This window comes from Lepidothrix coronata, unplaced genomic scaffold, assembly GCF_001604755.1.
Source record: "Lepidothrix coronata isolate B3197 unplaced genomic scaffold, Lepidothrix_coronata-1.0 Scaffold24, whole genome shotgun sequence".
In the NCBI taxonomy this organism is placed as follows: Eukaryota; Metazoa; Chordata; class Aves; order Passeriformes; family Pipridae; genus Lepidothrix; species Lepidothrix coronata.
Window position 1 is genome coordinate 1,805,980 of NW_016690204.1, and position 12,063 is coordinate 1,818,042.

General features: G+C 52.9%; 1 protein-coding gene across 3 annotated transcripts in view; it reads right to left on the reverse strand.

Moving 5' to 3' along the window:
* The window catches only part of RAB11FIP3 (RAB11 family interacting protein 3), a 51,142-nt gene that overhangs the window by 33,567 nt on the left and 5,512 nt on the right, over positions 1-12,063 (reverse strand). For 2 of the 3 annotated variants that reach the window (XM_017808752.1, XM_017808747.1), the window contains exon 2: positions 5,609-5,700. In XM_017808752.1, the coding sequence (XP_017664241.1) occupies positions 5,609-5,700 (92 nt within the window). Of the gene's footprint in view, positions 1-5,608; positions 5,701-5,817; positions 6,041-12,063 lie in introns of those variants that run through there. The other variant, XM_017808748.1, reaches the window with a different exon arrangement.

Genomic DNA, 12,063 nt, shown 5'->3' on the forward strand with positions numbered 1-12,063 from the left:
CCAATCTAAACCATTCCATGATTCCGTGAATACAAGGATAACACAGACTGTTCCCTCACGGTGACGTTGCTCCACGTGTGACTGGGGTGAGCAGCTCCGTCTGTCTCTCTGTGCAGAGGAGCAGAAAGGTTTTGCAGACAGTGGGGACACTGCTCAGGGCTCCACGTGCTTGCCCAAGGGACAGGCAGATGAACAGACATTAAACTGCCTCTGTCACACTCCACAGCCCTACAGTTCTGGTCACCCACAAGATTTTGAGTGCACCAGCTGTTCAGGACAAAACTGTCACCAATTCCAGCAGCCAACCTGGGGAGGGATTTGTGACCTTTCATTCAGACACAGCCGTGCTTTTGGGCCAGCCCTGTGACCAGAAGCCTGTTGAGGCCAGTCCAGAATGAGGGAGTGGCATCAATAAAGAAAACCTGAGCTCTCATCTCCATCTCCCCATCCCCACCACCGCTGTGGGACCTTCATACCTGCGTTGGGATAGTCAGGAAACACCCCAGGAAGTCCCTGGCAGAGCTGGAGAGCTGAACCCAGGTCTGTCCTGGTGCTTTGAGCCCCGCAGTCAGCTCAGAGGAGGTTACAAAGCTTAACCCTGTCTTTTCACACTAGTTGGCCTCTACCAGCCACACATCCCGTGGTAACACTGGTGTGGAGAGGCAGAGGAGAAGAAATCTCACATAAAAAGCTGAAGATTGCAAAACAGGTCCCTCCCAAGGCAGCAAACACTCCAAATGCTCCATGCTCACCACGTCTCTGCCTTAGGGAAGGCAAAGATCTTTCTCAGGAGTCTGCCTAAGAAAGGAGAGCTCAGAAGGTCCACAGGGCTACCAGGAGGGGCCACAACAGCCTACAGCAGACTCATACAACCACCCCACGTGGGCTCCTTGCACAACACAATCCATGAGGAATGACAGCCCATGCCTCTGGGAACAGCTCCCACCCACCTGAGCTGTGGTCACCACGTGCTCTCACAACAGCATCTGTGTTCCAACACACAGCTGAAGCCTGCAGGTCTCTAAGTCCCCTTTGCAGAAGTTCTGAGCAGCTGGAGAAATCCAGCAATGTGGCTTTCAATTCCCTCACTGATTTCTGCCCTCAAAGAAGCATTAAATTCAATTGCTCCACATGGGAAGAAATTCCAGCTTTAAGAGAGGCCACAGTTTCACAGAGATGGTGTGTTAACCTGAAAGCTGCTGCTCACCGCCTCACAGAATTTCACAGAACATTCTGAGCTGGAATTCTTCCAGCTGTGCCTGTGGACAGGCAGGCTGGGAAATGCAGGAGTTTCCCCAGCTCCCAGAATACAACAGCTACACGTGAGACCTCACCAATACTGATTTTACCCCCCAGATCCACTCCCACCGCACTGTAGGACTCACTGCTGGATGTGGAGACAAAGGGGATGTGCCTGGGGGTGGTGAAGGCTTCCAGAGAAAGCCAAATTCCCCTCTTGTGGCTGTGCAGGAGGTGTTTTCCTGGCTGCTTCCCGGAGGAACCGCTGTGGCTGCCCAGCAGATGGCAACAGCCCTGCACAAGGCACGGCACAGCACCACACACCCGCAGGATTTATGGATGGAGATCTCAATAACAGCCTTTTCTGACCTTGCTGGCCCAGAACGTGAGTTCCCATGGCTAAAAACCACTATTTGTGCTATTCATGGTGATATTTACGGTGCTCCCAGGCAACCTTTAGGGAGCACAGCCTCGCACTGGTTCTGCCTCTCCTCCAGCCCACCTCAGGTTATACACCCCCGTGCCCATCCCAGCCTAATTCCAGCATTTCTGTAGCTTGTTTTCCTTTTGGGAAAGTCAGCCTTCCCATTCTGCCTTGCTCAAGCAGGCTCACCTGCCCCAGGAGCAGGGCAGAGGGGCACAGAGCACTCACCCAGGGCGAGGCACAGGGGGAATCACTGTACTGCTGGGCTGATGGTTGGTCTTGATGATCTTGAAGGTCTTTTCCAACCTTAATGATTCCACGACTCTAGGATTCTAAGAAAGCCAACTCCAAATTCACCTTCATCTCCCACAGAGCACTGCAAACAAGTCCTGTACCCCAGCACTGAGTCACAAGCTCCACAGGAGCATGAAAGGGAGGCAAGAAGAACTCCCACCTTCCGGTTAGTCAGCAGCCCAGCCTGGGGGAGAACAGGGCTCAGGTGCCTGGATGGACGAACTCCAAGCCCCCTTCACATGGCTCTTCCAAAGCAAAAAGGCTGTCATTCCTTTTTGGTGATGTTTCCCAGCAGCAGCACGAGCAGTGAGCTCATCATCCTGCAACCACCATACTTCCAACCGGGATAGGGAAGAACACACTGCTGGGGCTGCAGGCAGGTAACCCCAGCCAGGTGATGCTCTCCCTGCTCCCAGTGGACACACAGGGCATGAGGCTCCTCTTGCACGTGTGACAGTGGAGCTGCAGGAATTGTGATGAGCCCCCTGCAAGCCCAGCTGGAGGCACAAGGAGCCACGTGGCTGCAGGAGCTGCTGTCTCACTGGAGCCACGGACCAGAAATCCTCTTTGAAAACAGTCTGACAGACAGACCTGTCTGCTGGACAGACCTGGAACGGTGCAACAAGAGCCAGGAGTTCTGTGCCACATCCAGATCCACATCAGTGGCTGAACTGTGGGAGTATCCAACACTACAAAGGTCCCAAGTTCACACCTTGTCTCCTTCAAGAGGCTTTTACGCCCCTACTGGAGGAAGCAAGTGTTGGTGGTTCTGTTTGTAGAGCAAACAATGGCTGAAAGACACCAATTCTGGGTTCTCAGGGTTTTCCGTGGACGCTGAGCTGTCCCTGACGACAACCACCAGAAGAGGGAATGAGTCACCAAGAAGAGCAACCTTATTAACAAAGAGAGGGTGTTTTCATGCAAGCTGCTTGAAGCACTTGTTTACACTTGTTTGAACAAACATTTGGGAGAAAAGCTCTCTGTCAAGACCCCAGTACTTGTAAGAGCCAAGAACTCCAGCCACTGGAATTTTGGGCTGTTTAAGAGGGACCACAGACAACACTCAGATCCAGTAACCACAACTGCCCCTCTCCTTCAGCTCACCTTTAAACTTCCTCTGATGTGACACGAGAGGAGAAAACCCAGCAGTGCTCCTTCCCCCCATGGCCCACAGGAAGAGGGGCTCACCCAGTACCTGGAGACCCCCACCTGTGTTTTGGGGCTGAGAAAGAAGCTCTTCTGTTGAACTGCCTGGTGGTCCCAGCAGCAGTGTCAGAACTGAGCGTTTGCTGGGCAGCATCTTCCCAGCTCTGACACAGGGACACCTGAGAGTACAAACTGCTTTTTGGTGGGGCAGGAGGTCTCCTCAGAGGAAAAGCGATGTCGTCACTTTGAAAGGTGCTTTTCCCCCCTCGTCTCTTCCAAGGTAAATCCAAGCAAGATGGAATAAATATATATTGGGAAAGGTCATTTATTCTGTCTTCTGCTTTAGTGATTTTCTGCTGCACCAAAGGAAGAAGGGCCTGCTGGAGCACCCCTCCCTCTTCTCCCAGACCTCCAGTGAAAAACACTCCTTTGCTGCTCCCAGCAGGATGCTTTGTACAATGGCTTCTCACATCCCCCCTTCCCTGAATCCCCTCCAGCTTTCCAAGGTACAGCACTGCAGGACATGTGGGAGAAAATGCACGTTGGGAGCTCAGGGCTCAGCTAAAGGAGAACAAAAAACCCCTCCGAGACTCCAATTTATTTTTACCCTCACTGGGCTGAGTGGGTATTTCTCGACCATGTTCTCGTTTGCTGAGCCTCCACGAAATCCTGGCAGGCTGGAAATGATTTGGAATCACGTCTCCAAGACAACAAGGATAATTCTTCCCCGGCATAATAAACGTAGAGATCGACAGAGCTGTTCTTCAGATGAGTACCCTGAATTCGGTACAAAAATCCATTCAGATATTTTGGAAAAGGAGATTTCAGGACTCATCACCTTTTCCCTTTGGGTCACCTTGTCGTTTCAAGGGAAGGCTGGCCCAGCAGCAGAAGTATTTCATCCCAGCGGGGCACACGCCCAGCTTGTTGGTATTCTTGCCCAGAATAGCTTGCAGCACTGACAGAGCCCATCTGTGTTAAATTAGCCCTTAGAAAATATCCCTGCTCGGAATCTCAGGGAAGATGGTCCCTTGACGCAGGTCTGAGGAGCAAAAAGTGAAAGCCTTTGCCTGTCACAGCCTCCACACTGCTCAGTCCAGTGTTAAAAAGCACATTTGTGACCTTGTACCAGATAAAGAAAATGGAAACCCATCTCTCTGCCTGCCTTCCTGTCCCACTTCTCCCCAGCTATTACTGGGTTTTGTAACTATCTTTCAAAAATGAAAAATAATCTAATATTCAACATTGCCCAGAGAAGCTGTGGCTGCCCCATCCCTGGAAGTGCCCAAGGCCAGGTTGGACGGGGCTTGGAGCAACCTGGGCTGGTGGAAGGTGTCCCTGCCCATGGCAGGGGCTGGGACTGGATGAGCTTTAAGTTCCAACCCAAACCATTCCATGATTCTATAACCAGCTGCCCAACATCCAGTTTATCATTAGGAAACTCCAAAGGAAAACCTGAGCCTTTTATCAAGAAATAATAAGGCCAAAATGATGTATTAAAGACTATACAAACCAAAGATATATAGAGAGATATATACAGAGAGAAGCAGATAGATGGATATATTTGCATGCAAATACAGAGGAGGTCGGGAGTCCCTTTGCCAGAAACAATTTGTGTGACAAAAATCATATAAAATCATGGAATATCCAGAGTGGGAAGGGACCCACAAGAATCACTGAAGTCCAGCTCCTGCTCCTGAACAGGACAGCCCCAAATGCATCCAGGTTATCAAGACACAAGAGTCACAAATCTGAAGAGGGAATTTTGGAAAAGTAAAAACAGAGGGAGGGATTCAGCTCCCACATGGGACAGGGAGCCCTTTGCTCCAAAGGCACCTGCACCTGCAGCACCTTCTGCTCCAGGCTGGAGCCCACCAAGCCAAGGCCAAAAGCCCACAGACAACAGGTCCATCCTTTCCAGCTGGGAACAGCAGGCACGGGACATCACTGTAACATGCTCCTGCACTAAAGAATACAGGAGGGAACCAAGGGATGGGGGCTTTGCCTTCAACCAAAGGAAAACCTATCAGAGAAGCCTCCTTGTTCAAGCCCAAGAACAGAGAGAAAATCTAGATTGTTGTCCTCTGCTCTACCTTTTACTGGCCAAACAGCACTGAGTGCCAGTGCCCCACAGCCCTGACATGTCTCTCAGGCAGGCTCCTGGCTGCTACATCTCAAAACCAAGCTCAGAAACTCCAGCAGAAGACAAACCCAACAGCAGCAGGTCTCCTTCCTGTGTCACCAGTGTTTCACTGCAGAAAGGGGCTCCCTTTTCATCCAGGGCTCTCTCTAAGCTTGAGTTTTTTTCCTTCAACACCAATTGTAACTTAAACAGCACCAAATGCTCGGTGCAAACTCTGGGCCAGTCACCCACAGATTAAAGGATGTGTCTTTACATGTTAAGCATCCCTGTGCCCTGTCACAGCCAACACCCCTCTCCACAGCAAACCCTCCCTGCCCCGGTCCCACCCCGACACTCGCAGGAGGAACAGAGCTCATACTTGCCTCAAACGTGACAAAGTCATCAAACTCATCAGGACAGGCCGGGGTTTCCTCCTCGGGGGTATATCCCATATCATACAGCTGGCTGTCAGGATCTGCAGAGGGAAAGAAGCACAGAGCTGGAATCACCAAGAGGAAATCTGCACCCTCAGGCCAAGGATGGCTTTGGGAGACACGAGAGCAGCAGGACAGGAACTTCCACCCGCACGCACCAGCACCTTCAGCCTTCAGGAAGGACCTCTGCTTCCAGGCATTCCAATACCACCTTGGGTGGAAGGCCACGGGTTTGGCTTCTCCCTGGAATAAGCCCTATGAGGCCCCTTGCTGCTCTGAAGAGGCCAGCACCTGGATTCATCCCTACCCCTCCATGCTCTCCATTCCTTTCCCTGCCTTCTTCCCTATCTCCGTTTCCTGCATCCTCTTGTTCTTCTCCCAGAAGGCTCTAATCCTGCTGTGGGCAGGGAACACATGAGATGTATGTGTGACAGCCAAGTACCATGGGAACGGGGAGAGCAGGCAGCTCCGGAGCCTTTCTCAGCTGCCGCTCCTCCCGTGGCCACACACACGGGGAGCATCCGCACCGGCCCACGGCAAAACAGGAGCTTTTCAAGGAGAGATCTTTAAAATATATTCCATATATTCCTCCTCCCGCCCCCAAGCAGCATCTGCAGCAGAGCATCCGAGCCCTTCCAGCGAGGAAGGGAGCGCGAATTCCCCGCGCTCCCTCAAGCAACAGCTAATGCCCGATCCGGCACACGACCCAGATCCCAGGCTGGAAACACCAAATCAGGCTCAGATGCTGCAGTCCCAAAATAAATAGCAGGCTCAAACCCACACGCCTTGGAGCTGTGATGGTTGCAGCAGTAGGTTTGTCTGCTGTCGATACACTCGGCTGGGCACAGGGAGTGTTCTGTCAGTGTTCCTCGGGAAGGTCGGCACACGGACGGATTTGGGGAGGGACAGGGGGCTGCTTTCTGTGTCCTTCAGGCTGGTGAACTCCCAGCAGGATGGCAGCCCAGCCAAGGCAAACAGCTCCCAGGCTCGAGTCCACACCAAAGGGGCACACAAAGCACATGATGCTGCAGCTGCCCAGACAGGACTGTGCCAGCCTCCCCTGGAGGAGACATTCCCTACAGGGGCACAGGCAGAGCTCCTGCTTCGGGTCCACCTCCTGGTATCAAGAAAGGACATTTTTCATTAAGGAATCATAGTAGTCATTTCATATATCTAATACAAAGTCAAGGGGTTAGTTGTTCAAGGCACTGGGGCTGTTCAGCCTGGAGAAGAGAAGGCTCCAGGGAGACCTGAGAGCCCCTTCCAAGGCCTAAAGGGGCTCCAGGAGAGCTGGAGAGGGACTTGGGACAAGGGCCTGGAGAGACAGGACAAGGGGAAATGGCTCCCCACTGCCAGAGGACAGGGTTAGATGGGATATTGGGAAGAGATTCTTCCCTGTGAGGGTGGGGAGGCCCTGGCACAGGTTGCCCAGAGAAGCTGTGGCTGCCCCTGGATCCCTGGAAGTGTACAAGGCCAGGTTGGACGGGGCTTGGAGCAACCTGGGCTAGTGGAAGGTGTCCCTGCCCATGGCAGGAGGTGGAACAAGATGGGCTTGAAGGTCCCCCCACAAGCCAACCCGTGCTGGGATTCTCTGATTAGGGCACAGGACAGAGTTAAGAGTCAGGCCCATAGCAACCCCCCTCCCACCCAAACACCCCAAACACCATCCCTGGTGCCTCTCTCAGCTGACCATTAAACACAGAGTCAGGGACCCAGGAGACACTGGAGCCACCAACCCAATGGGTTCCATGGGGGTGGGAGAAGCTGAAACGTGCACCAAGAAATGAGCCCCCTCCTAACCTTGGTCTGGGGCTCCCCAGAGGAGGCTGTAAATCAGGAATAAGCCAAACTGCTTTTCCAGCAGCCAGCACCCAACACTGTGCTCCACAGCAAGTGCAGGGTCAGGCCTGCAGCACATGGAAGGTGCTCTTGGTCACCATTTATGACAACAATATCTGCTGCTCTCCCACTGCTGGCACCATGAGGTGGTGCTGCTCCGAGCTCTGCTTCCAGCTGCTGGGGCTCCTGCTCCCCTCAACCAGACCAAGGCCATGGGACACACATGGAAATGCTGCTGCCTGAGCACCCTGCTCAGGGCAAGGCCACCTCCTGTCCTAACCAATGGCATTAGCACTGAAAGATCTCTGACTTGATGATCTTGGAGGTCTTTTCCAGCCTTAATGATTCCATGATTTGGAGATGGTATTGCCTCTCCTCTAAAATGTCCCCCTGTCCACAGCTCCACCATGAGTCCGAGCCTACAATCAGGAGTTTTCCCATCAGTTATCCTGGGATTTGGGCCTCCCTGCTGGCACCAGGGAGGCCCAAGGGGATGGGGACAGTGACCTGCTTGGTGCAAAAGCTATGGGAGCACCTCGGTGGGTTGCACCAAGAGGAGCCTTTGCCCACATCTAGGGGCAAAACCAAACAGTGCTCCTGAAAGGCAACCCAAGTCACACCACCCAGAGAGGACAGCCAGCCACATCTCCTGCCAACCCCCACAGGCAGGCAGTGCCCACCTCCAGAGAGGAGGCTGTGATGTGCAAAGGAGTGTCCAGAGATCCGGATCAGCTCACTGGGATGCAGGCTGCAGGCACACTGCCCTGGTCCTGTGCCAGCCAGGGCTCTGCCCTGTGGCATGTCCCCCCAGCAGGAGCTCTGGGGACAGCTCTGCTCCCCACAGCCCCCAAGCACGCCCTGGCACAGCCCAAACCCTTCATCTGTAGCACATCCGAGCCCCAAGCCGACAGTGGCTGATCTCACACCTCTGCCAGGCATGGATGGGCAACCCAGCCAGCCTTCCCAGTGCCCACCCTGCCAGGCCACCTCCAGTGATCCTGGTGACACCCCATGGCAGCCCTGGGAACCACAGAGCACCCCAAAGGCACAGGCTGATCCCTTCTGCTTATTCTGTATCATTTCTTTTCCTCCCCCTCCAAGCAGACACACAAACACTTCCTACTCTTCCACAGACACAGATAGAGATATTTATTCCTCTCCTTCCTTCCAAAGGGGCTTGAAAAGGGAGGATTTTCAGTCAAGCAAAAGCTTCCCTTTGGAATCAGGGGTATAAAACATGGGCAGAGCACACAAACAGCTCCTGCCATCACCTGCTTCCTGCCCAGCTCTTGCTTAAACTGAGGGATCCTGGAGCCTTCCCAGCCCTTCGTGGGAATGAACATGATGGGGATGAACATGAGCCTGGTTGCTCCATCTGTGTGCAGAGCACTCTACCCAAAGAAGGAGGGGTCTCTGTGTGGGCTGGGTCTATTTTTGCAGCAAATTCCACTGTAAAATCAAGGAAAGACCATCTCAGGGGTCACCTGCACCCTCGCTGGTGGCATGGTCAGCAGAAGCCACGCCCAGGAACCAGCACTCCGTGTTTCCACCTCCCCACACGCCACATCAGAGAGCAAAGACAAACATCACCGCAAACAAAAGGTTGACTTTTCTGCTGGATTCATTCCCTCCCCCTCTGAAAAAGCCATATGGTGCTTTGTGTATAGGGAGAGTTGCCATGGAGAGCCTGGCTGCGAGTCTGCCAGCACAATAGGCTGCATTAAGCTTTCAAATTCCTGGCCAAAAGAGCCAAAAAGTTCCTAGAGCCAAAAAATCTGAGACCTTTGGTGCTCAAGTGGCACTTCCCATGTGAAGAGCCCTGTCCCCAGGTGCATGTGGTGAAACCTGGAGGGTCTCACTGTTGTTTTCTCCCCCCACCCCACTAACAGAGCAGGGGATGGCTGTGGACCACCAGCAGCAGCACTGCACAGCCTAATTCCCATGGCACAGGATGAGCTCAAATCCTCACATTCCCTCTGTTCTGCCCCTTGGACCTCAAAGCCAAATCCCAGCTGACATTCTGCTCCCCTTCTCCATGTCCCTCACAACACAAAGCATCCTCCCCTCACACTCACCCCTGATTTACATTTGGGTTGGAATAGCCCTCAAAGATCATCAAGTCCAACCATTCCCCAAGGCCACCACTAACCCACGTCCCCAAGTGCCACATCCACAAGGCTTTTAAACCCCTCCAGGGATGGGGACTCCACCTCTGCCCTGGGCAGCTGTGCCAGGGCCTGATCACTCTTTCAGGGAAGAAATTTCCCCAATATCCAACCTAAACCTCCCCTGGCACAACTTGAGGCTGTTTCCTCTTGTCCTGTCCCTTGTCCCCTGGGAACAGAGCCTGACTCTCACCTGGGGGGACCTTCTCACTCTCTTCAACTCCCTGATGGGAGGGTGGAGCCAGGTGGGGGTCGAGCTCTGCTCCCAAAAAACAAGTGACAGGACATGGGGAAAGGGCCTCAAATTGTGCCAGGGAAGGTTTAGGGTTAGATTAAGGTTGGATATTGGGAAAATTTCTTCACTGAAAGCTTTGTCCAGCCCTGGCACAGCTGCCCAGGTGGAGTCCCCATCCCTGGAGGGATTTAAAAGCTGTGTGGATGTGGCACTTGGGGACATGGGTTAGTGGTGGCCTTGGCAGTGCTGGGAGAATGGCTGGATTTGATCTTAGAGGGCTTTTCCAATCTTAATGATTCCATGATTCTGTGATTCCATGATCTGCATCTGAACACATCTGCCATTGCTGGACCATTGCCTCTCATCTCTTACACCAACTGCAAGCCAAAGGCAACCTCTGCCCAGTATCCACAAAGCCTCCAGAGCCACCAGCCAGCTCAGAGGAGCAGCAGTGCCCACAGCAGGGACACATCCAGCTGCATGGACATCTCTCCAGGATGTATGGAGAGCGACAGGACAGGTCCTGGGCTCTCTGTGGGGTTGGATGAGTGCTAAGCTCTGGCAGAGAGACCTCTTCAACGTCCTGTCGAGCTCCAGAGGGCTCAGGGGTGCCGGATTCACCTGTGCTCTCCAAGAAACCCTCAGGAACAGCAGCCCCCAGATACAACAGGCACCTGAAACAGATTGTAAAAACTGCTTTCACAAGGCAGGGTTGCAGCGAAAAGGCACCTTGAGTGAAGAAGAGCTGTGGGTGCAGTAGTGACACACAGGTCAGACAGAGCCAGTTTTATCAGCTTCATATAGGAATGACCTAGAAAAACAGCCTTTCAGGAGAATTTAAGTCATCTGCCAACACACACCGTACACACTGCTGCAAGCCTCAGAGCCACAAACTCCAGTGATTCCAACAGCATGGACTGGGTGAGCCAACAGACCTGAATTACTCAGTGTGGGAACAAGGCTTGGAACCTGCTTGAAGGGCACAAAATAAAACAGACCCCGAACCAGGCACAACCAAGTTATGGTTGGCTTAAGGGAGGACAGCTGATATAAACAGCTCCCTTACTGGGAATGCTGCTGGAAAACAAGGGGGTAACAGACTCAAGCCAAGTATTTAAAAGTTACAGGAATTTAGGAGGATCTTGTATCCAGAGCAGAGACACAGGGGAAGCCACTGTCCAGCATTTCCAGAGGCAGCTCGGGATCTTGAGCTTTCACCAAAGCTCATGGCGTTATCCCTGTGGGATAAAGGCAGCACCACTCCACCCATCCACCCTCTTCCTTCCCCAGAGTGACCCAGGAATACTTTTATAACCTGATGCTCACACAAAGGAGCTGGAAAGAGCAGCTTTCTGCTCTCTGCTTTTCCTGTAGCTCAACCTGCCCCAGAGATGGGCCAAGGGAACAGGAGCACCTACCGAAAACTCTCACGTTCCAGCCCAAAATGACAGGAGGGACTGAGTGAGTGGCAGCCCAGGCTCCCGAGGAGGCAGAGGCAGAATTCAGGTTGCTTACACAACCCTCAGCAGAGCCCCCTCACTAATGCGCTTTAGCAGTCCCTCATTCCCTGAATATCATTGCTCATGGATTGGGACTTATCACACATTCCTTTTGATCCCCTTCCTACAGCACAGGCCCTCAAGCCTCATTTAGACACACCATCTAAAGACAGCAGGGAAAGAATTAACTTTATGGTATCCAAACACTTTGGAAGCATAAATCCAGCTGCCTCCATCTCAGGGACCAGCTGGGCACTGCTGTCTCCGCTGTGGCAACAGATCCAGGACAGGAACCCACCACTAACACATGGAATTTGGGGCTGACTGACACATGGCTCCTCCTTTTTAACTCTCAGCAATCTGAGTGGCCTTTCCAGTGTGTGGCAGTCACCAAGATCAGCTCAAATTCCTCCACACTCGTGTCAGCCAGGAACAAAGGCTCACTGCTGGAGGTGTGGAAAACAAGGAGCAGGTTGTGGCCACCAGCAAGTGGCTGAGAGCCACTTTGTCATGTACCAGCAGAAAGGGCCAAGTGACTGAGCCTCCAAAATAGCACAGGCTGCTGGTGAGGAGACCTCCTGATGTCCTCCAACTCCTTCACTCTAGCTTTTACTTCCAAAACTCTATACTTCTGGAAACAAAGCTGGATTTGGCAGCCAACAGCTT